Here is a 25,712-nt window from a genome sequence, read left to right as displayed (position 1 = left end):
AGAACATGCACTGAGAATTTTAAGATAGTTCTATTTATATTGTTCTTATTATGAAAGAGGAATGCTTCATATTTCCCAGCAATCAATGTATATGATCCCTTAAGACCCAATGAGGCAAATGAGATGAAAATGGGTACATGATGTTTCAGAGTTATCGGTGGGAATGCCAGGCCCCTTGAAACATGCTTGGTTGTCTTCTCTTAGTCTACAGATGCCAGCCATGACCTTGTGCTCCTGGGTATCCTGAGTAAGGGCCAAGGACAGGCCTGCCAAAGGCAAATGATGCCTTCTTGTTGTCACCGGAGAAACAATAAGCTAATGTGTATCATTTTCTGCAATATAAACTTTAAATAATGGCTATTACCAGTCTCCACCATTTAGGATGCAGGCACAATGAAATAAACAGCCAAATGGGTCTACAAAACAACCATTTGCAGAAAGGAATGTCTTTCGTTTTAAGCAGCTCAAACCAATGGTGCTAATCCAGCAGAACAAGGAAGAGGTTGTCTATGATGGGATGTCTCATGGACTCACTGAGCAGAGTGGAGCTTGGCCCCAGAGAAGGCCAAACCCCAGCTCAGCCTCTTTCTGCACATCTCCATTCTCCTTTGTGTCTCTCAACCTGGCTCGTTTTGCTAAGTAGACAAGAGATGCTCAGATCTCATAGTAACTGCCTACCAAGTAGACTAATTCTCTCATCATAGTCCTAAGTACCCAGAAGAAAAAATATGATGACTAGCTGGGCACTGGCTCACACCTATAATCCTACCTACTCAGGAGGCTGAGATCTGAGGATCGCAATTCAAAGCCAGACTGGGCAGGAAAGTTTGCGAGACTCCGAGCTCCAATTAACTACTGGAAAACCAGAAGTGGTATTGTGTTTCAAAATGGTAGAGTGCTAGCCTTGAACAAAAAAGCTCAGAGACCACAACCAGGCCCTGAGTTCAAGTCCTACAATTGACAAAATAAAAACATGATGACCTAGTTTAGATCATTCAATAAACTATATCCAGAGGAGGTGAGGCTACATACCATAAAATGGTAACAAGAGCTCCAACATCTAACTCAAACACAAGGGCAGTGCAGTTCCAAGGGAGAGGTGGTGGTGAGAAGTGTACATGATATCCCAGAAGGAGAGACTGCACAGGGATTCAGTGTGTCAGCACTCCAACGTGTCACCAAAACCTCACAGTGCCAAGCAAAGCACCACTGAGATTCAGTGAGAAAATAGTGCACAACAGCTTTAACGAGTTCTCCAGAGATGCCAGGCAAATGGAGGGGAACCTTTCTAGAATATCTCATTTGATCCTCCAAGATAATGTGATAAACTCGGTTTTGTAGATGAGAATGTGGAGCTCAGAGAGGTTACAATAGTTGGCCTCACCAATAAACAGTAGAGTCAAATTCTGACTCCAAAAACCTGATTAATAGCTCATTCATTCCTCCATATTGCTTCCCAAATGAATTCTGCCCAGAGATGATCAGATGACTAGTAAATGCTTATTAGAGATAAGCATTTACCCAAAAATTGTGTGTGTGAGTGCGTGCATGCGCACATGCACATGCCTAAGACTTCTTCAGGCCCTCAGTTTGTAAAAGCCCAAGTCCTGAGAGGGCTCTGGCCATCGCACACAGCTCCCACACAGCCCCCAATAGTTCCCCCACCAATTCCCCTACCCCATTCCTGTAGAAACCCGCCCCAGGACTATAGGGCCAACATGCAGATCACCACCCCCTAGTGAGACCTGTCAACCTCAAGTTACTCTTAAGTTGGATATTGTTCAAGTGCTATTGATGCCGTTTCCTGTGCATTTTGTTTTTGTTTTGTTTCTACAGTTCGTTGCTCATCCTAACTGTCAGCAGCAATTGCTTACCATGTGGTATGAAAATCTCTCAGGCTTACGTCAACAGTCTATCGCTGTGAAATTCCTGGCTGTCTTTGGAGTCTCCATAGGCCTTCCTTTTCTCGCCATAGCCTATTGGATTGCTCCGTGCAGCAAGGTACAGACTGCTTAAGGTGCATGGCATTCATAGTTATTTCTTCTCTTCTTAACAGGACCTGAAGTCCATTTTGTTCAAATGAGCTGTAGAGATTTCCCCACTTTGTAGGGATAATTCAGTCCTGAGCTGGGGAAGTGGCCCAGTGAGAGCTCTTGGCTAGTATACACAAGACCCTCAGTTCATCCCAAGTACCATCCAAAAAGAAAGAAGGGAAGAAAGGAAAGGAGGAAGGGAGAGAAGGAGGAAGGCAAGGGAGGCAAGGAGGGAGGGAGGACAGGAGGGAGGGAGATAGGGCAGGCAGGCAAAGGTGGAAGGGAAAATAGTTCTGAGACACTTAGCCAAAGTAGAAAAACACGTAAGAAGAAAAGTGTTAAGACCTGCTTTTTAATCCGCATCTTTGAAAAGAGAGAAGAGTGACAAAATGGGAAGTTTTAAACATGTGAGGCATAACCTAAATGAGTTAATACAGGACTGAGAAGGAATAAGGGCACTTTTCCTCCTCTACTCACACAGTATACTAACCATGCCCTCCAAACCACCGTGCACTCACTACAATCACAGTCTAGCAATAGCCCACACTCTGAGTACTTTCTCTTCACTAAATCCTAATCATAGAGTTCTGCTCCCTCAGTTACATGTTACCGTGCATGCTCTGCGAAGGAGGTTCAGAAATGAGGAAGAATTACTAGGCTGAGAACCACATGCAGCTCGTGCTGGCCACTGCAGCCCCAAGGCAATGCTGTCCTCATTCACAAAGCCTTCCTGTGGCCCACTCAGGCAATTCATTGGGCTACAACAGGGCAGAAGGCAAAAGAGCTCAGAAGGGCCAGATTGAGTTTTTAACCCAAGAAAGAGTGTCAGCTGAGGGCCGGTGGCAGGAGGAACAGAATCTGCGGGTACCAAACCATCCTTTTGCCTGGGCCACCATCGCACAGGCTAGCCATCTGAGCCAAAACCCACAAATACCAGCTCTCCTACTCCAGGCAAGAGTTCATATCTAAAAGACTAATCTGCATGGAAATGATGAAATATGCTTCACGGGTTTAAGACTGTCTTTAAAGGTTCCAAAGCTACATTCACCTAATGATGTATTTTCAAAGGAATTAAGCATAATCAACATTTAACCAGGTGTGTGTGTGTGTGTGTGTGTGTGTGTGTGTGTGTGTGTGTGTGTGTGTGTGTGTGTGTGTGTGTGTGTGTGTGTGTGTGTGTGTGTGTGTGTGCGCGCGCGCGCGCGCGCGCGCGCGCGCGCGCGCGCCTACAGGGAGATTAGTTCAGCAGAAAAATTAATCAGATAATGCAGCGAATAAATGTGGCACTGGTGAGCTGACCTTCCTGTCAAATCCATTTATAGAGCACGCAGGCCAACATGCTGGGCCCAAGACTGCTTCTGAGGTCACCTAGCAAGGTAGCCAGTGAACTGACTACCTCTGGGTAGGTGAAGGGTCCCAGAGTGAAGCCAGGCCTCAAACGCCTTCTGCAGAATAGCACTGAAGTGAATGGCCTAACACTGACCAGCATTCTACCTTACTTGTGCTAAGAGTGTTAGGTATGTGGCAGTTTCATGCCATGGTTTTCTACAGGTAAATTCTCCAAATAACATATATGCAGATAAGGCCACCTCTGTGCCTTTTAGCATGGGCTGAAATACTCAGAAAGTGAAAATAAACCAGCCAAGACTTAGGGCTGGATTGGAGCAGGTCTTTCGGTTTAGGCATCTGTTTTGAAGCTAGAGTCATCCGGTCTGTGATGGAAGTTGATCCTTGCCTTCTCCCAGACCTGCAGGGACCAAAATAGATACCTCCCTGACACACACTGAGTCTCAAAACTAATTCTATGCTGTTTGATCATTTAAAAAACAAAGGGACAAACAAACTAGCAACATTGTAGAAATGCTGCCAATCTTTGGATATAAAGCTAACTGTGACAGCTTCTAGAAACCTGGGACTAGGCAAACTGATTTGCCTCTTTCCTGGCTGGTGGCAGAAGGAAAGATTCAGAAAGAAGTAGACCAGGTGCTGGCTAATTTTGTTGCTGCTGTTGTTATCTCTGTGAACAGAATCCTGGCAAAATATACACATGTGCTCAGACCCCACCCCCCAAAGTCATATGGTTTTGAGGAAGGAATTCTATAATTTTTGGACCCAGCAAATTCAAAGAGCTAATACTATCACATGACACAGACATGTCTGGCCTACAGGAATTTTTCTGAAGATTATTATTGTGGGAAAGGAGGGCCTTGCCCAGGGCTGCTTCTCCTCTATTTAGATACTTATCTGACTGACATTTGGCACACCCAAATCTTCCAGTACAACTAAGATCTATGCACTCAAAATAAACATGGGTGGATCATCCAGGCACCTGTCACTTCTGTGCATGCGCTAGATTCTAGGTCGGAGCGCAGGGCAGTGGGCGCGCATGTCAGTGGCAGAGTCACAGCATTAGTCTGTGGCCCGAGAGACTCTTGGTGGCACTGCTCATTACGAGGAAAGACGCCCTCATTAAACAGCTTGTCCAGCTTGCTTTGAGGCAGCTAAAGGACAGATAAAACAGAAAAGGTATTTTTAGCTTTTCTTCTCATCGTTTTCAAGGCTGGCAGAGATATTACTGGGAATCGCACAGAGGTCCCATCCACCGTGTGACAAAGTTGCCCTCTCTAAGGGCTCCTGATGCCCTCACAGGAGGGGGCACACGGAGAGATCCGCTAATAGGCTGATATTCCTTCTACCAATGAGGTCACTGCCTTTATAGCTATTTCTAGAAAATCATGACCAATACAATGTCATTCCAGAGATTCCAGATTCTAATAACATTATGGTACCGCCATCGAAGAAATTAGAACTCCACATAGTCTCTTCTGAAGGTATTCTTAAAATGTCACTGCCAAACTTCACCAACTGGCTAATGTCCATCAGTGGCTAGCAAATGTTGAGGTTTCTGCTTCCAACCTAATGATGCATTTACTTCCTAACAGTTGCTGTCCTAATTTAGGAACTATTAGGCACACCGAAATGATTTGATTAGCCTGCCAAGATGAACTCATTATTGACTTCCTACTGAATTTCCGAAGCTATCAATTCTATTTTTATTTAAGTTCTGGAGGGTCTCTCAGAAAGACTGTTACATGCCATTGTTAAAGCGAAGGGTGTCAGCAGTGTGGCTTTCTAAAATGTGAGCTGCAGTAGGTAATCAAGTCACAGATGGGTACAGATTATAAGTCTAGGCATGGAGAAAGAAAAGAAAAGAGAAAAGAAAAGAGGAAGGAAGAAAGGAAGAAGGAAAGAAGGAAGGAAAGAAGGAAAGGAAGGGAGGGAGGGAGGGAGGGAGGGAGGGAAAGATAGATTTTGTTCATCATGTCTCACTGTCATCACCAATCTGGTTGAGATCAGGCAGGCCGCTGGGAGACCTGGTGCTATCTTAACAACCTGGATGCACATGAGTCTTTTTCTAAAGAGTTCTCTATCCTTGTGTGAGGGCTCCAGTGACCAGGCTGTTTTCCATCCTTCACTGTTCTGTGCTGATACAGAATAGAAGGTGCTTACAGTCATCCCCAGGGGTCCAGGCAGGGTCTGGGCAGCGGGCAGACTGGAGGAGAAGTGAGCCTCGTACAATGTTCAGGAACTGCACACGTTCTAATAAAAGTGTGAAATGAGAGGTTTCTTCCTCCACTGCCTATTAACCTTTGCTGCTAGGTAGCTCTAAAATTAGCTCCAGAAATCAGGCAGGGAGACTGGTAAACAACATTGTGCAGTGTGCAGTCCATCAGTCCTTACTGCCACCTAACTCTTGCTTGGAAGAACACTGGAGTATTAATCAATACTCAATACTAGCGCAAACACCTAGTGAGGCATGAGTGAGGAACAGCTTTGGAAGCTCTGGGCCTTGCCTTAGCAAGCATCCTGTTTGAAACAGGAGTCCTCAATCCACACAGTGCAAAAGCCAACCAGGAGAGGTCAGTGCCTCCAATGGTCTCCAATTCCCCCCAGTTTGTCTCTCCTGGAGAGCCACACCACATTACACCAAGTCACGGTCCTGCATCATGGTCCTGGAAGAGAAACGTGTGTGAGGAAATAGAGCATCAATGCTCAGACCAATCCAGAGCCTGGTCACTTTCACACTGAGCCCAGTCTGAAGCCTACAACATTACCCCCTCCCTTTCCATTTAGTTCTGGCCATCGGATTTTGTCTGCTTCTCCACAGCAGGAGTTCAGCAACTCTAAAGAAAAGAACAGACTCTCATAGTTTATCTCCACCACTTCTGGTGTCATATGTAACTTCCAGCTATGTATTTGTGGCATGGACCCGTGGGACTGCATGTGGAGCTGCCTCGTGAACGCTGGCATGTATGCCCTTCACGAGTCAAGCCTCTTCTGTTTCCCTTTAGGGGAATCCTCTGACTGCATAAAGCCACACATTAAAGAACTTTCCATGTACTGTACACTGCTCTGCCTTGTAAATGTACATGATTTTTTTGCTTACATCAACCCTATGTAAGAGACAACATTTCCACCTCAATTTTACAGAAAAAAACTGATCTACTAAGGGATACATTTACCAACAAACTGGAGTTGTGATTAAAACAGACTCTTTGGCTCTAGAGATCTTCCCGTAGTCACTCACTACACATACATGTGTACACACACACACACACACACACACACACTCCTCTACTTACATCAGCAATATTACAATCTTGAATGCCTACTGTATACATCTTAGCTGCTGACTAACCAACTTTGGGACTGACTTGATTCAGAGCTTTAGAGTTATCAGGACTTTCTGAGAAATGAGAAATCACAATCTCCATAAGGATGGCAAACTCAGCCCCTCCTTTTTCTTTCATTAGAAACCCACCTTGCAAATCCACTGTCACTCAGCACTCTTCAGCCTGCAGGATACATGTAGTTTCCATTGTAATGTGAATATACCCTCATTTGAGATACGTAATGGGCAGCTGCCTTCATAAAAAGGGAAGATTCCTAAGCTCGGACTAGCCATTTCAATAAGAATTTGGGGGCGATATATTGAAGAATATGCCACTAATACACCAGGATCTCTCCTAACACTTGGGAACCACAAGGCCTTTTTAGAGTGCATTTTTCTTTTTGGAATGCTTCTGAAGTTTTCCTCCATTCAGCTTTCCAACATGTAAACAGAGCCCATGGTTGAAACCATCAGCTTCTGCCAAAAAGTGAGGGTTGCATCGTCGGTTGAGGGAGACTGGTGGCACAAGACAAGAAAGAGGTGCTAAAAAACATTCTGTTCCATCTCCCATAACCACAGTCGTAGGCTTCCTTTACTGTGATGTGGAGTCCCACCCGATACCAGTTTCCCCAGCAGTGTTCATTCTTGAGCCGAGGGCTTAATCCTGGAGCACAGAAGTTTTTCTGCCCACCCCTGAGGATCTATGAATGTAATGTTTAGAGCTAACTCATGGACACTACTCAGTTACCCCCACACTCATCTACTTCTCAGAGTAAAAGACTACCCTAGAAGTTTAGTACAAGCTGGAGACTTACATCCCACAGAGTATGCTAGTTTCCCAGTTATGTTCTCAGCTCTTGAGGTCATACCCATGACGGAGCTGCATTAGCAGTTGTCAGATGCATATGTTCTGCATTGCAGGGGAGTGAACTGTGACCTAACAAGAGCTAAGTGTCCATTTGAAACCTAAAGCTGGTACCTGACCTAGCTATGATGATTCTGAAGTTAAGAGCTGTTGGCACATATTGGTTGACTTTTGCCCTTTCTTTTGACTCATCTGGTAACCTTGTTAAAGTGGGAAGCTTTCCCCAAGGGCAATTTACTTTAAAATTATATTTATAAGTAAGGTAGGGAATTTCAAAAAGAGAGAGGAAAGGAAAGGAAAGGAAAGGAAAGGAAAGGAAAGGAAAGGAAAGGAAAGGAAAGGAAAGGAGGGAGGGAGGGAAGGAGGGAGGAAGCAAGCAAGCAAGCAAGGAATGGAAAAGAGAAAGTCAGTGATATGATTGGATCTCATCTGACTTTTATCAAAGTTTTACCAATTAAAAAGATGAATTCAAGCCCAGGAGAACAGAAAAGTGCATCCTAATCTTCCTTCCCCACCCAGTGGCCTAGATGTGTGGGAACTGAGCCGGAGGTAACTTCCAAATCACCAGAGGGTATTATCAGAGGGTTTCCATTATTATGACATTTGACAGTAAATATAATCATTGTTACGGAGAAGGTGGCAAAGTTTTAAAAAGTATCAAAGAGGATGGAGGGAAGACCCGTGTCTTCATCAGGGCAGTCCTTGAGGACTCAACCCAGAGCCTGCAGAGCCTGCAGGCTGGAGGAAATCGACTCACCATCATTGAAGAGCTGCATCCAGATCAGAGCATGCCAGCTTTTTTGACATTCCCAGGAACCTGCTGGGACATTCATACCCACACATGCTGGGACACACACACACACACACACACACACACACACACACACACACACACACACACACACACACACACACACACACACACACACACACACACACACACACACACACACACACACACACACACACACACACACACACACACACACACACACATCTGGTATCCCTTGCCCTGCCCTCAACTTCCCCAGAGTCATTCTCTTGTCTTTCATCAAAAGTGAAATGAAAAAATCTGGACACAATAGACAAAGAGACAAGAAACAGTGCAATGACTATTGAAGGATGTCATCTCCTGGACACACCAAAATATTCCCAGGTCTTAGTGGGAAAACGGGACTCCAATTAAACCAACATCACTAACAAAACAACTAAAAATGAAATCAAACTAGTTGTTTGATGTCATATAAATCAAAACAAGAAATGGCTTTAATTCAGTTATTACTGACCTTACATACTATATTTATCCTTATACATATATATGTACTCCATAATTAGAACATATGCCTACAGTCCATAAATACAGTTCATTTATGTTAAACACTACAAGTATAATAATGTTGTTTGTAAGGTATTTGTGGGTACGTGGTTATCAGATAAACATCTATCTACATTTACAAAGTTATTCCTCGGGGTATGTCTGCATGTGAATGCAGATGACTTCCAATACAGTCAGGCATTCCTACTGTCTGGACCTGGGATACAGATTTTAAAATAAAAAATAATCATCTGCATGAGAGGCAGAGTTGGGAGGATTGCAGTTTGAGGTCAGCTAAGACAAAACATTAGCAAGGCACTACCAAAAAACCTAGGCATGGTGGCACACACATGTAATCCCAGACAAAATCCCAGATAAAATCAGAACATATCTGAGGCAAAAAGAGCTGGTGGCATGGCTCAAGTGGTAGAGCATACAGCCTAACTAGTATAAAGCCCTGAGTTTAAAACCTCAATCCTGCCAAAATAAGTCATTTAAATTTTTAAAAAAGATTAAAAGCCAACATCTTCAAAAAATTTTCAAATGATGTACCCCTATGGCTGAAGATTCATAATAAATCATGTTATACTAATAATTAGAATTAAAGTTGATGATTATCATACTGAAGTACATTAAAGGAACATTATCAAATCATCTGACTTACAAATGTTATGTTGAGCACAGTCATAATCAGGGAGATTTTACCTAGAGAAGTCCTTGTAATTGATACTCTGTTGCACCAATACTCTATTCCCCCGGTGACATTTCACTGTAGGACTCCTGAATGAGGCAGAATGCAAACTCAATAAATCAAGCCACCGGTTATAATTGAGTATCTGCCCAAGAGAAGGAACTGAGCTTCGGAAAACATTTGTTCTTGTCTTAGTTTACCTGGGTGAGGGCTGAGGTATGGTGCTTAGGTGAGGGTGATGACAGTGATTTGGAAGAGACCCAAGTGTTTTAAGAGCTGTTTCAGCAGGGCCTCCGCGTGCAACCCATCACTCAGTCCTCCAAGATCTCAGTGTCCTCTGGGTGGATCCCAGAAGATTCAGGAGATGTGAGCAGCTCTTGCTCTCTGAGAGAACCATTTCAGGCTTTGGGGGAAGCTATGCAAATTAACATTAGGCCATAAGGAAAACTTCAAAAAAATGTTAGAGTAGTACCATGAATCTTGTTTCCTATAAACATTCTACTGTAATAAAAATCCTCCCCTTGTGATAGGGTCTCGCTGCGCAGACCAGAGAGCTCTCAAACCCACATCTATAGGACCCAGGCTGCCCTAGCATTCCTGGGATCCTCTTGCCTCAGCCTAGAATTATTCAAAGCATAAAAAAGGCCTATCTGTCTAGAAAGAAAAAAAAAGAATTGAAAATGAAACCAAAAAAGAAACTATAAAATATGGGTAACTGAGTATCAAACTTCATGTCGAACTTTATGTGAACACAGCTAAGCAGCTATCTGGCAGGAAATGTACAGCTTTAAGTAAATTTATCAAGATATTAGAAAAGTTGAAAAGAAATAAGCTATGCAGAAAGCCTAAGTAAATGGCTTTCAACAGCAATGAAGCACATCTGAAGTATACCTTTTTGTTGTAAATTCTACTCAGAGAGATTATTTTGTCCTAGATTTCAAGGACTTAAAATCCTATCTACATTTTTAGGGGTATCTATATAATAGGATGTTAGATGATTATGTCTGTGCGTTCTATTCCTTACTTTCAGTGTCTCTCCCTAAGATGTCTAAATAGGGAAGATAATGGAGCAGGTAGCAAAAGGATTTAGTCAGATAGAATCTTACATGTAAATGTAAGAAAAAAATGCATAGGTTCATTCAGCCATTTCTCTAATCAAACTTTGATGTTAGATTATAGAGAGATCTGTACCCTGCTAGGGTTGCCGGTTTAACAGGTCTTATACAAATTTTATTTCCAGCTAGGAAGAACCCTGAGGAGTCCTTTCATGAAGTTTGTGGCCCATGCGGTTTCCTTTACTATCTTCTTGGGATTGTTAGTGGTGAACGCATCTGACCGATTTGAAGGTGTTAAAACCCTGCCCAATGAAACCTTCACAGACTACCCAAAGCAGATCTTCAGAGTGAAAACCACACAGTTCTCCTGGACAGAAATGCTCATCATGAAGTGGGTCTTAGGTAAGCAAAGGGCTCCAGCCTTTACTCTCCTCCTCTAATGATAATAGGACGTGATTAAAGGTCTCCACTCTCCCTCCCCTTGTGAGTGCTCTCTGCATAGGCCAAATGGAAAGGAAATAGCTATAAGCCAAAATCAACCTCTTCATGTGTTGATGTGTAAGGTGCACAGATTTGTAACAAAAATCTCAATTTTGAAAGGAAGTGTTCAGGGAAAATGTGTTCAGTATTTTTGATTATCCATATGCCGAAAGTGACCAGAAAGTGATTTTGCTTGGAAACATATATTTCGATAACTTAAATCCAGTTTCCTAGAGGGCTCAATAAACCAAATTCTGCTTTTAAAAAAAAGTGGTATAAAACTACATGACTTAAAAGATTTATTTTGATATAGATATATTGTAGAATTTTGATAATAAATATGTCTAAAATTTAAGGAGGACCATTTCTTCATTAACTGTGTAAATGAATAAATATGCTGACTGTAAAATTTATTTGTGGTAATATTTTTTGCTGCCAAGATCTGCCAAGGAAAATTGTCCCCAATTTCCCCATTGATTAGCTAAGAAGGGCTATCTTTTATACAATTCATAAAAACTGTTACTAGTGGGAATAAACAAAACAAAATAATGCCTAAAATGACTACAGCTGAACAGAGAAAAATGTTACAGATTTTTTTTCTAACACCAAAAACTTCAAAACTGATTGGCTAAAAAATATGTCTCAGTAGGAAAAAGTGAGAACTTGTCAAAGCTATAATAAGCTATAGTAAGTGCCAGTGCAATGGTATATAAGCAAAGCCTTAATAAGTTATAAGCTTTACATCATAAAAGTTCATTTCTGGTAGAAATATCTTGAGTAAAATGAGTTTTCAAAAGATTGAAAAAAGTTTAACTGTGCAATATCAAGACTTGACCAGTTAAGTGAGTTGGCTTAATGACATTCGTCCTCAATTTTACTTTCTTGACAAAAATCCAATATTGCTATAATTTTCAATGTGTTTGCATGCAAAAACATTGAGTCAAACAGTATATGTGGTCAAAGTGTCTATGCCTTGAATCAACCAAAGTACAAAGGTTTGAAAGGAATGTAACTATACTCAGCCTGTGTTAAGTCAATGATATTATAGCCTATGAAAGTGGAAAGAAATAAACCATTAGCTAGATGCCAATGGCTCACGCCTGTAATCCAAGCTGCTCAAGAGGCTGAGATCTGAGGATTGCAGTTCAAAGCTAACATGAACAGGAGAGTCCATGAGATTCTTATCTCCAATTAACTCATTTCTGAAACTCATGTCTGAGGCCTCTACTGAACGTCCTGGATGCTCATCAAGGACTCTCAACTCTGGATGGTCAGACCTCCACTCACTCCTCATCCTGAGTGAGCGCTGGTGACTGTTCTGCATACAGCTCTCCCCCACCCCGGCTGTTGTTGGTGAAAATGCATTCTACATATTCTAGTTTTTGTTTTCAGCAAACATTCCAGACAGACCCTTATTTAACCTCCTAGAGTCTTTTATTTCTTTTTTTTCTCTCTTTGTTGGTTTGATCAATCACTTGAGTTTACATAGTACCCTTTGCTTTTCTCTCTCTGGAGTTCTGCCGCCTAATATCAAATCACTTGAACTACAATATCTGCCTCTTCAACTCAATGATGCTGCCTGCTTGCTTCCAAAACCCCTCTCAAACACAGCTGATGCAAAGAAAAAACAAGTGTTATCACTGACCTACCTCACTCAGAGATCATAATTCTGTTCTCCAATTCCATTGTCTGAAAAACATTCGTTATCTCCTTTCTTCTGTTTGTTACACCTTCATGGCTGGTAACAAAAATCCAGGCCACTTGTTCTAAAAGAGAATCAAAAAGCCATTATCTTGACTAAAAGGTAAATAATGACTCTGCAACATCTTCATACATCTAGTCAGTAACCAAACTGTTTTGATTGAAAGAAAAGCAGAATAAACATCTGCATGACTTGCTTTCCTCTCTTCCTTCAGGTCTTCACATTTCACCTTATCAGAATAGCTGAGCAGGTAAAAGCATGCACTCTTATCTTGATATTCTGACAAAGTGAGAAACACCCTAGGAACATAATGTGTTAAAGCCTGGAATCTCCACCATGCTGGAAGTGTTAAGACTAGTGTGTCTGGAATAGATAAAACCCAGAGGAAAGCAGCAGAGATGAAGGCAGATGGGAGCAGAGCCTCTGCAGTACTGAGCACAGAAGGGACATCACAAGGCTTTAGTTTTTAAAGGGTAGCTGACTACTACATTAAGGATGGATGGTGGGCTGGGAATGTGGCTTAGTGGCAGAGTGCATGCCTAACATGCACGAAGCCTTAGGTTCAATTCCTCAGTACCACATAAACAGAAAAAGCCAGAAGTAACGTTCTGGCTCAAGCACTAGCCTTGAGCAAAAGAAGCTCACAAACAGTGCCCAGGCTCTGAGTTCAAACCCCATGAATGGGGGAAAAAATAACAGATGGTTGTGATACAAGAGCAGAGGCAATAAAACAGGAAGCCACTGCCATAATTCAGACAGAAAATGGTGTGAGAAGGCAGCAGATGGTAACTACATTTCAGAGGTAAAATCAGTAATATTTACTATTGGATTAAATATAGGATGCTGGAGAAAGGAAGCAGCCAAGGACAAAGCCAAATGTTTTAATACAAGAAATTGTATAATAATCTGGGTACCAGTGTCTCACAGCTGTAATCCTAGCAGTTTAAGAACAAAACAGGCAGAAAAAAATCTACAAGACTCCACTTCCAAGAATTATGGCTCAAGTGGTACAGCACCAGCTAAGCAAGCAAGGCAAAGCAAACCAAGCGAACACAAGACCCTGAGTTCAAAACACAATACCAGCAGAAAATGAGAGGGTGGGGATGGATGGGGAGAAAGAGAGAGAGGGAAGGGGAAAAAGAGAGAAGGGAGGGAGGGGAGAAAGGGAAGGGAAAGAAAGGGAGCCAGACTTTCATTTGTAATATGTTTTAGATATGAAAGAGGAAATGTCAAGTAGCAAACGGATATAAATGTCTAAAGTTCAGATGAAAAATTAGGGCTGGAAGCATCATCTTATATATGAGATCACCTTGACTTTGAATGTGGACAGATGAACTAAGGATCAAGCCACAGAGCACATAAATGTTTAGGAATGGCAACATAAGTATCCATCAAAGGAGATGAAGTAAAAGGAAAACTACAAGAGTGGTGACCCGAAGTCGATCAAAGCAACGATATATCCAGGAGCAGAGAGCAATTACTCACATCAAATACTGCTGACAGCAAGAGATGCGGGGCCTGAGACCTGACCACCATCTCTGGAAGCAGTGGTCTCAGTAGGTAACCAGATCCGGTATCCAAGGAGGGGACCTAGACATACCAGGAGCCTGGACAGGTGACACTTAAAGCATGGAGCAGGGAGTGGTTCATGCAATGATAGCTATATTCAGAACAAGTTCTTTGCTGATATTTTTGCATTTCATCCATTTTTTTCCACAATAAATATACCAGGCACTCTGCCAGGTACTAGGGAAGGGCTATAAATAAAACTGGTTTTGCTTGCCCTAAATACCTTATAAAACTCTTTAATAGTAACAATGGTCTTTAAAAAGCAGATTTGTGCATCCAGAAGGTTCTTTGTGCTGGAGATCTAGCATCAAACCCACTCTGCTCAGAGGGGCAGGCTCTGCTGAGGGAGTCTTGGAATCCTATGCTCGGACACTGTCAAAATAGGCCCTGAACCAACTTCACAGACAGCTGCAAAAGTCTTTTCTCCCATGACAAGATCGGACTCGTAACTGGAGTACTTCACACAGATTTGTTGTTATAAAAAGCCGCAGGCCATCGCCATTCCACAGAGCTACGGAGAACCTGAGGACGCTCACTGAAGTCTGGCCTGCTCCTTTCTGAGATGGAGGTTTGGGAAACAGGTGGATGGCTCTGTCCAGGATTCCATACTTCTGACCTTCCCCTCTGGCCACTCAGCCCGTTCTCAGCACAGGTGCTCAGTGGCCCACTGTAAATGCGGCCAGGTCTTGTCCTTCTTTGCCTCAGGACTCCTTCAGAGCTTCCCATGTCCCTCAGCGGTGGCCAGTGTCTTTACAACAGACTGCATCATTACAGCACTCTCGGCACCTGTGATCCCCAGAGCTCCAGCCCTCTCCCACCACTTGCTGTGTTTCAAGGACCCCTCCCCCCAAGGACCTCCTTGCCTCATTGTTTCTAACTCAGAACCTGCCTAGGCTGTGCCCACAGTTAAGACAGTTCTTCCTGCAGGCGTAGCATAGTAGTCTCCCTTACATCCTCAGGGCGTCTGTGTGTGAGTGTGTATGTGTGTGTGTGTGTGTCTGTATTAGCTAAGAGGCAAACCCAGGGCTTGAATGCTAGGCAGATGGCCTAACAAATATCCAACCCTTCAAACATCTTGTGAACGTGAGACATTTTTAAACCAATCTATTTAAAACTACAAGGTGTCACCCGCCACCACTGTTTCCTATTCTCCTCTTGCTCTCCCTCTCCTCTTCCTCTTTGGTGGTCCTGGAGTTTAAACTCGGGGCCTCCTACTTGTTTAGGGTGGTCTTCTACCTCTTACACCAGGCCTCCAGCCCTGCCTCTTGCTGCTTATTTGGAGTCGAGCAAATTTTTCTGCTTGGGCTAGCCTCAAATCATGATCCTCCAGATCTCAGCTTACTGAGTAGGTGGGGCTGTAGACGTAAGCCACTGGCACCCAGCTTTACTCCTCTGGCCTAGTAACAGTTGACGCCTCTGACAAGGCCATAAACCCTCCCTCTGCTGTCTTCAATAACATCAACATGTCTAAAGTCATACAAATCTGTAGCAAACTCTAGTGTTTTCTGCCATCCAGTGTTCCCAATGGCCTCTTCTAGTGGCCACTGGGTGAGGCAATTCTCTTACCCACCCTCCTCCTCGCATTGGGCTTGTTGGATTTTCCTCAGCTACAGTTCTCTCTAGGTCCGACCCAATTATTACAAATGTATTATTCTTCCTTCCCTCCATATGCTTTACCCAGTTATGAACAGAATTTTTAGAAAACTCTAGATTGTCAGCCCACAGCATTAAAAGCATGAGCAGAGGAGTTTGAAGCTCAGAGAGACTGACAAGAGGGAGCTGAAGAGCCAGGGGGTCCAGGAGGACACAACTTCAAGGAAGCCGAAGGAGGAGACACATGCAGAGGGAGGAGGGACTTGTCTACTGCTGGGTGCATGCGCTGTGCAGAGCCATCAGCTGTGTCGTTCAGGAGCATGCTAAGTGAACCCAGACACCATCACCCCTTCCAGCCTGGACAATTTCCAACATCAGGTGTCCATCTTTGCCGCCTACATTAAAGCTGCAGCGCTGGGGCAGCTGAGGGGCTCAGCGTCTTCCCCACTGGACAGTGCATCTCCGCAGGCCTTCATCAGCGGACAGTGCAAGGACATTAGTGGCTCCCAGAAAGCCCTCAGAGGCTCTCAGGTCAGGAAGCCTCATCTAGGAATAGAAACCTTTGGTGAAAGACTGTCCAGGCCTCAGAAAAAACTGGGCAAGATTTTCATATACAGATGCAGAAGTATTGAAAACTCAGTTGATGGCGTGAGATGTAAATGCCAGTAGCAAAATCCACCTAAAGGCTGGAGAGAGGGACAGCCTGGAGCTGTGTCCTTTGGTCTTTGGTGGTCTGGCCTCTCAGTGTACCTCTCATAACACCTGTACAATATGAGAGTTCAGCTGCTCCCTGGCCCCAGTGCACCCAGGGTTATAAACTCTTGAGGACAGTGCTGAGTGTGAGTTCCAATCTGGCCAAGAGTTATTACTGTAAAATCACATAGGCTGGGTTCTTACTACATTCTTTTGTAGTAAGGTTTCCAAAGGACCCCCAGACAGTTTGCAAACATTTCCTCACTGCCCGCTCACTGCATTTAGAGGCTAAGTATTCAAAGTGAGCCCCAGTCTCTTTAACACCACCTAAAGGAGTTTTCCAGGGTCTGATGGCCTTTCACTAGCATCTTTCACACGCCTTTCCTGACCCTGGACTCTACTGAGCTCCTTAAAATTCCCTCACTTCTATGACAAGTGTCTCCCTTTCACCCACCTGCTGGTTGCTCAACCAAGGGTCACCTCCTCCATGAACTCATTCCTTTCACTGAGTCGTCACATACATGGCTGCCCGGTGCTACACTCACAGGCATGTCTTCATACTGACTCCCTTCTCTCTGTCCCCCACAAACAGCCCTCTGGACATGTTTAATTATAGCATCTGTCACCAGGTAGCACAGTTAGTTGTGGACACACCTTTCTCCAGTACTAGACTGGAAAAGGATATCATAATCTTGGCTATTGTAACCCTGGAATGCTACCTAGCCCAGAGGTAAAAGCCAACCATGTCTGTTCAGTGGCCAACTAAGTTCCTGACCTGTGCGCATATGTTTGCACCTGGTGGATGACATGGAGTATTAGCCCAGGGGACAGAGAGGGGACTGGACTGCCTTTGTGGCTTTGGACCACTGACTTGTTGCTGCACACATGAGTTCCTTCATCTTTAAGCTGGAGATAATTACAGTCGCTATTTATCAGACTGTTAAGATTCGGTGTATGTCAAGCATTTAGCACAGAGCCTGGCACCTACAAAGTACCCAGTAACTGTAAGCCACTATAATTAGGAAGGAAGAAGAACAAGAGGAGCTTTCTTAAGAAATACCTGTACCTATAACATCATCTTTCTGCTTGGAAAGCAAACAAACTCTGAAAGTATCTGAGGTCCAGATTTCCGCACAGGACCTGCCACTGAGATAGGATTTGGATCTTGAGGCTTGTGGTTCAAAAGCTCCGGGCGTATTTTTCCCTCCTGTGGGTTTACTGAACTCCCTTATGCTGGGACCAGTCTTGAGAAGCTGGCCTGAGGAGAAAGAGGCAGACATGAGGGCCTGGACAGACTATGGGAAGCCCCACTGGCCAGTATGGTACTTCAGTAGCAGAGGACTTTGATGGGAGAGCCCTCCTGAACCCCATGGTGGCCCAGATGAGAACGGAGGCCTTTTCAGCTGTCGGGCTCCATCTCCACAGCAGGCAAGCCATTACTCAGAAGCTTCCCACATCAAGCTACTCCTTTCCCTGGAGGCTTGTTGGCACATCCTAGCCTGACCTCTGCCAGCCAGGCACCTTGTTAATTACCAGTGACCTTGTTCTCTGAGCTCTAGGCTTCCTTACCCCTTTAGCCCTTGGGCTTTAAACACTTATTTGATTGACAGGGTAGAAGCAAAAAAAAAATTAAAACCTGGGGCTCAGCTCCAATATAAAATCCTAAACTACCCTTGGCACCTTGGAAGCATGCAGCCTAATTTTAGTCACTAAAGTACTTAATTTCACACATTTCTTTTTTCATTAAGCACTTCTACAGCTCAACCTCCTGGGCCCATGTTACTTTTACTTGTGGCCTTGAAATAATTTAAATTAGGTTGGGTGAGTTAATATTTAAATCAGCAGACATTTGAGCATGGAGGAAGTGATTTGCAATGCCCAATGAGGTGCTACTCTACCCATCAGAAAAGACAGTTTTTTTGTAAATAATTTGCATTACAGATCACAGAGTTTTCAGTGCTTGAAGTTATTCCAAAACCGCAATGCTTCATTCTACATGTATAAACTCTGAGCTCCACATCAAATCTAGGGACTGACCCAAAGTCACACGGCCAGCAAGTGGCCAAGCTAGAACTTGAACCTAGGGTTTGGGGAATAAAAGCTCATGATCCTAAGTGAAAGCCAGTGGTCCACCCAAAGCCTAGCTTCAAGCAATTCCACTAAGACATTAGAGTTTTGATCTAAGAGAAAGGGACAGCAACAAACATTTTTTTCTAGCCTGTAATGGTTTCTCTAATAACACCTCCAAAACATCTATTTGCATAGGAACAGATGAAAGTATATTTCGGTGTTAAGAAAATTATGAGTTTGCCGTATTATCACACAAATTTTGGTAGGGTACAGTTGAGAAGTAGTTTTGTTAGGGGAAATAAAAAAAGCATAAGATGGGGGGAAGTCTTGTGAATATATCCACAGTGGCTTTGCCTATTTCCCATCATGGAAACTCCAATTTGATCCTCTGCAAACAAAGCCATGACTCTTCTTTAAATAACTGCTCTCAAATTGCTTTGGCCTTGGAAAGACATTTCCATTCCTTTTATTTGATGGGCCATTTTCAACAGAAAGGGGAAATGCTGATCAAAACCGTTCCTGGGAAGAGTCCCAGAAGAGAGAAAACAAGAAACCAGCTCATCACTCTCAGGTGCCCAGAGGTGAGCCTGTGCCCAAGTTGGCCAAACTCTGGCTATATAGCAATGACCCCATCCTTGCCTGCCTGCTCTCAGTTTCATCACTGACTCCAAGCCTTTTCCAGCAAGGGGATCCTCATAAACTACTGTATTGTAACATGTGCATACGTTAGTGTGTTTGGGCTTGTGGCTTAGGGAAAAGGAAATAAGAAATGAAGCAAATAGATGGCAACTGGAACTGTCTGGGGGCCTACTGGAGACAAATTGGGCCTACTTCTACACGAAGTATACAAGGTATAGAGAAGATCACAAGATTTCAAGGTCTAGCTCTAGAGTCTGGGCCTTTTCTTGTGGCTATATAAGGAATATATTGCAGATCTCTGAAGAGGGAAGTGAATGGGATATGACTCATACTTCATGAGATAAGAAAATGAAAAGGGCAGGATGAATCTGAGAGCCATAAGATGAGGTCCCCTCACGACAGCTGAAGAAGTTAGGGGTGCAAAGGGGAGTCTTGTGCAGTGGAGTCCTGAGAAAAATGAAAGTAGGAGGGGCAGGAAGGCTAGGTTCAGGGGTGTGGTATTCCTAGCACTTGCAGAACTTTCAGTGACTTTACTCTCTACAAAGCAAAAGCTTTGAAGCTCTTGGGTTGTGTGGGGAAGGGTGGGAGAACATAACATAATAGTTATATATTCACCTGTGAAGGGCAAAAGCAAGATGGCTTCAGTGTAAGCATCTCAGTTCTAGTAGAATAGGCACCAAAATATTAGCCCACGCTTGGAAGAGAGGTGGAGACACTAGTATCATTTTGTTTATATACTTCCACGTTAATACTTAACAATGAGGACATGCCTTTAAAACCCAGGACATTATTTTAAGAAAGACAAAAAAAAAATAAATCTAGCTGGGCACTGATATTCATGCTGGTAATTGCAGCTACTCAGGAGGCTGAGACCTGGAAGATCACAATTCGAAGGCAGCGAAGGCAGTAAAGTCCCTGAGACTCCCATCTCCAATGAACCAGCAAAAACCAAAAACCAAAAAACCTCAGGCCAAAGGCATGCTCGAGTAACAGAACACCAGCTGTGAGCAAGCATGCCCAAATGAGAGCCCAAGATCCTAAATTCAAGTCCCAGTACCATCAAGAAACAAAAGAACATCTATCTAGTAACCGCAAAACTAAAGCTCACTGGGGGGGGGGGGGGGGGGGGGAATGGAGGGGAAGAAAATAGGAAAATTAGAGGAGCTTTCTCCAGAAATTCCTGGGACCTCTGTTACATGAAGTATATTTAATTTATAACCTGAATGGTTCCTTGAGACTTCTCAGTTCCAAAACTGAAAATGCCAGAAACCATGTTTTCCCAAAAAAAAAAAAAAAAATCAACCAAAGGATGACGGCTGTCTCCTCACTTCCAGAGGGTGAAAATCAGGGGGAAAGAGAGGGAAAGTGGGGTGGGAAGGGGGGAGTGTGAGGTATTCCTGGGTCTCAATCTCTGTGCCATTTTGACCTCAAGTGGTCAAAAAATGCTGCCACGGGGGGGGGGGGGGGGGGGCTGGAGACTGGGTGGCTCCCACCTGTAATCCTAATCAGGAGGCTGAGATCTAAGGATCATGGTTCAAAGCCAGCCCAGGCAAGGAAGTCCCTCCAGTCAATCACAAAAAACCGTTAAGTGGAGCTGTGGCTCCAGTGGTAGAGCACCAGCCTGCTGCAAGAAAGCTCAGGGGCAGCGCCCAGGCCCTGAGTTCAAGTCCCCCCCCAACCCATCCCCACGAAAAGCAAAACCTATCCGGCCAGGGTGACTGAACACCAGGCCTGTTCCCCTCCCCCCTCCCCTCCCCCCCTCCCCTCCCCCCCTCCCCTCCCCCCTCACCCCCTCCCCCCTCCCCTCCCTTCCCCCCCCCCTTCCGTCCCGCAGGAATGATCTGGTCTGAGTGCAAGGAGATCTGGGCGGAGGGCCCGCGGGAGTACGCGCTGCACCTGTGGAACCTTCTGGACTTCGGCATGCTGTCCGTCTTCGTGGCGTCCTTCACGGCGCGCTTCATGGCCTTCCTCAAAGCCAGCGAGGCCCAGCTGTACGTGGACCGGCACGTGCCGCACGCCACGCTGCGCAACGCCTCGCTTCCGCCGGAAGTGGCCTACTTCACCTACGGTGAGTCCAATGTGCTCCCGCGCATGCGCCAGGCCTGGGCGGAGGCACCGTTTCGCTTACCTCGCTTCCGCCGGAAGTGGCGGCCTGCTTCACCCATGGTTGAGTCGGGCGCAGAGCGTGCCTTGCCTGTGCCGAAGTCACACAGCTTGGCACTTCCGCCGGAAGTGCTCTACTTGGGGCTGGGAGCGCCGTGCTGTGCCTTGCCTAGGCTGAGCCGCAGCTCAGGCACTTCCGCCGGAAGTGACTTACTTCACCAATTGGTGAGTGCCACGCCGCGTGGTGCCCCGGGGATCTCTGGGAGTCTGGCCTGGCTGGGCTCAGGGCCTGCATCCACCTGGCTGGAGCAGAAGATGGAGGTTCGAAGCCCAACCCTGGCAAGGAAGTGCAGTGATCTCCAGTTAACCACCGAGAAGCCAAGGTGGGCGCTGTGGCTCAAACATCAGAGTGCTGTCCTTGAGTGACAAGCTTAGGGACCGTTCAGAGCCGCGAGTTCAAGTCCCTGTACTGACACACAAACCTTCCTGTGTTAGCAACGGAGGAGCTTTACCAGGGTTTTGTTTTAGAAAGATTCTGCATTTCCATAGGGTTTTCTTTTGCTTTTTTTTTTTTTAAAGAGCTCTTTCCTTACTAAAGGAATATCAACACCAAAAGAAATGCTTTTCTTCCTTTAGGAGTTTCGGATCCCCCCTCTTGTTTTGTACAAACATTAGGCCTGCTTTTATGATCCTGAATTCTCTTCTTGTGGGGAGATAGGTTCTTAAGAGAGAATCCTTCAGTCGTTCAGATCACAAAGACTACCATTTCAGGTAGTAAAATTGAGGTTTGGGGAATAGTTTTAAAAAAAAAGTTATAGCCGCCTGTTACTGAGAACTTACACAGTTCCAGCAACAGCGCAGCCATCTTATACACATAAATTCCGATTCTCTCAATAGCCTGCAAAATTGGTCGTTTCTGTTTCTATTTTATAGCTGCAGAATCTGGTTTTTCATGGCAGGGAATTCCAGTATTATCAGAAATACAAAATTGCTTTCTGTAGCAGAGCACCCTAGCCTGAACTGAACTGAAAACCATGCTAAATAGCTTGGTGGTTAAGTTCTCAGATCTTAGAAAAAGACCCGGATTCAAATCCTAATCTGGTAGCTAATACCTTGTTTGCTTAGCCTTTTGGAAGCACCATTTTCTCCTGTGTAACACAGGGATAATATGCTAAAAAGGTTTGTTTAAACTAACGAGTAAAAGTGTTTTGTTTTCTACCCTGAAAATATTAAGTGATGATTAAATTATAATAATTATTATCAGTACTGCAGTTCTTCTTGCTGTTAAAAAATAAATATGAGAGAGCAAAGGAAAAAAGAAGTAGCAGGGTGTTGATGGCTCATGCCTGTAATCCTAGCTACTCAAGCTGAGATCTGAGGATCGTGGTTCAAAGCCAGCCTGGGCAGGAAAGTCCATGAGACTCTTATCTCCAATAAACCACTAGAAAACCGGAAGTGGCGCTGTGGTTCAAGTGGTAGAGTGCTTGCCTTGAGCTGAAGAGCTCAAGGACAGTGCCAGAGCCCTGAGTTCAAGCCCAAAGACTCACAAAAAAAAAAAAAAGGAGTTGGGTGCATAGTATGTATTCATTAACAGCAATTACTATGACCTAAAGGGTTTGGATGTCAAATGTCCCTGTCAGATGAAACCAGATGGATCTTGTAACTTCAGAATCTTTTGGTCAAGTAAAGCAATATCTGTAGACAATTGAGTATGAAATGCAAAAAGTTCAGTATCGATCGTGTTCTCTGTAAATTCGGGCAACCCCTGTGCCTTGAGAAATGGAGAGACAGGCAGTCTGACAAGCCAGCTACTCCCCCTTCTCCCTTACCAGGAGTTGGTTTAGCAATATCAGACTTTTCTTCAAGCAAATTGAGCTCCTGGCCCCACCTCACCCCCACACCTGTGCTACCCAGGCTACCGCAAGCAAAGAGGAACAGCCCTGCTCTTAATGTCAAAATTGTCCCCCTGTGACTTTGATTCCTTTATGAATTGTGTTAAGTCTCTCTCTGCTCAAAGTATAGCATATTGTCCTTGCTTTTGTGGTTCACCCTTTGCCCTTGGAAATCTTTCAGAGTTCGATTTTTTTTTTTCTTCCCCCTCCTACGTGGTCCTGTTGTGGAGGGCGAGTGCCCTCTTGTGGACAAACGTTGGTTCCTCCTAACTATAACAACCACTAGGCAAGAGGTGCAGTTTTTCTGCTGGAGAAAAGAGGATGTTTCTCGTGAACACAGCTCCAAGATGAAGTTGCTTTTGTCTCCATCACTTCCAGTGCTCTTATGAGGCAGCCCAAGAAGTATTTCCCACTTAAAGTCCTCACTTGGTCACCGGGATGGGACAAACAGCTCATCTATCAAGAGCAGATTATGGAAGTAGCTTTTCAGTATTACAGCTGAGGTTGGAGATGATCGATGAAAGGTGGCAAATGTGTTATTCAAATGCATTATTTACCCATCCAGGGTGACAGATCTATTAGAAAAGACATAATTTGTCCTCCTTACTTGTCTTTCCAGAGCTTCTGAGCTATGGCCTTGATGAGAACATAAAATCCACAGTGTTGTTACAGTTCCAAATGTAATTTCGAATGCCCCACCTGAAATTCTGTGGTCTGGCTTCTCTTACTAAAGGGTTTCTTGCTGGTCTTTACTATAATTATTAAACAAAGTCCAGCTTTGCAGGTAACAAATAAATTCCCTCCTCCCCCCATCTCCTTTGGAGGTGCCAAGAATTGCTATATAATAACTTTTTCTGTTTGCACTTACTGAGCTCTGAAAAGGACCCCATACCCCAAATCCAATCCTTAAAATGGCAATAATAATATCTACTCTACAGGGCTGTTGTGAAAATTACAGCTAATGTAAGGGTAAGGGCTAATTTAGGTTCCTCAGTGTTTCTCAATTTAAGTTTTACTTAGCATTTCTCAACAGGGACACTCTTGGCTTTTTTTTTTTCTCCAGCAGGGTAATTTTCATGAAACAGGGAGCATGGCAGGACATCAGGCATCCCTCCTCCCACCCCCCCAAGACTAACCACAGACAGCCCCCCAACACACACTTTTCCCAGAAAGGAGGTACTGCCCTCATTGAAGACTCTATGTCCTGGCACATAGCACAGCCTCATGCCCTGCTTGGACAGCAAGGGGAACAATGTTCTGATGGCTGTAGGAATGACCTTGGCAGTCAGTCACTGGTCACCAGAAGCTGAGTTAGCCCAGCTTGGGATCAGACCCTTGTATCCCGGAACAGAGCTGTCCTGACAAACCTGCCTGACTGTTCACCGCTTGTGCGGCCTTGGCTCAATTGGAGAAGAGCAAAATTTCCCATCGCTCGCTTCCCGGGGAGCAAAACCTAATAGAGTTTTCTCAGTGATTCCTACCCCGCTAGGAGTTCATTTGTTCTGACTGGTGGTTTCAGAGTCGTGTTACCAGCATTGATCGGCACCTGCTGGGTGCCAGATTGGAATGATGTTAGCCATGACAGATGTGTCTCAGGGAACACAGATCCTGCCCAGCCCGTGGGAGTCATGGAAGACTTCCCGGAAGAGGAGATTCCTGAGCAGAGTCTTAAAGGAGATTGTGAGCTAGAAAGACCTTTCAAGGAGGGAAAGATGTTCCAGAGAGAAGAGTTAGACCATCCCAAGAGCTGTGTCTGGGTATTGGGATTATCCTAAGAAAAAGACCTTAACAAAAGATGCCTTCACTGCTTCTTCTAGAACATGCTCTGACCCCAAGTGAGTAACCCAGCTTGTTTTCTTTCAGCCAGGGACAAGTGGTGGCCTTCAGACCCTCAGATCATATCAGAAGGGCTGTACGCCATCGCTGTGGTCCTGAGCTTCTCGCGCATCGCCTACATCCTGCCAGCCAATGAGAGCTTTGGCCCTCTGCAGATCTCCCTGGGGAGAACTGTGAAAGACATCTTCAAGTTCATGGTCATCTTCATTATGGTGTTCGTGGCCTTCATGATTGGGATGTTCAACCTGTACTCTTACTATCGAGGTGCAAAGTACAACCCAGCGTTTACAACGTGAGTACCCCACCCCCCAGGGCTTGGCTCACTGCCCTCCTTACACACACACACACACACACACACACACACAGATTCTCCAGGCTTCCTGGGAGTTTAGAGGAGTCTCTTGGAGGTAGCTTATTGTATAGCCTCTGGTTTCTTTGGTACTTCTCAACAGTAAAGGTATACTTTCTTCAAGGATGGCTTAGAGTTCGGGCTCTGGAGTTGGA

The 25,712-nt window shown here is 44.5% G+C and overlaps 1 protein-coding gene across 1 annotated transcript in view; it reads left to right on the top strand.

The window, feature by feature from the left end:
- The window catches only part of LOC138807804 (short transient receptor potential channel 7), a 116,461-nt gene that overhangs the window by 66,060 nt on the left and 24,689 nt on the right, over positions 1 to 25,712 (top strand). The window contains exons 4-7 of the mRNA XM_069993568.1: positions 1,837 to 2,001; positions 10,817 to 11,033; positions 21,212 to 21,445; positions 25,236 to 25,500. Coding sequence (XP_069849669.1) covers positions 1,837 to 2,001; positions 10,817 to 11,033; positions 21,212 to 21,445; positions 25,236 to 25,500 — 881 coding nt within the window. The remainder of the gene's footprint in view (positions 1 to 1,836; positions 2,002 to 10,816; positions 11,034 to 21,211; positions 21,446 to 25,235; positions 25,501 to 25,712) is intronic.

Source organism: Dipodomys merriami, unplaced genomic scaffold, assembly GCF_024711535.1.
Source record: "Dipodomys merriami isolate MVZ:Mamm:240054 unplaced genomic scaffold, mDipMer1.0.p SCAF_434, whole genome shotgun sequence".
NCBI classification, from domain to species: domain Eukaryota; kingdom Metazoa; phylum Chordata; class Mammalia; order Rodentia; family Heteromyidae; genus Dipodomys; species Dipodomys merriami.
Note: the sequence above shows the minus strand (reverse complement) of the source record. Positions and strands in the feature narration are given on the sequence as shown.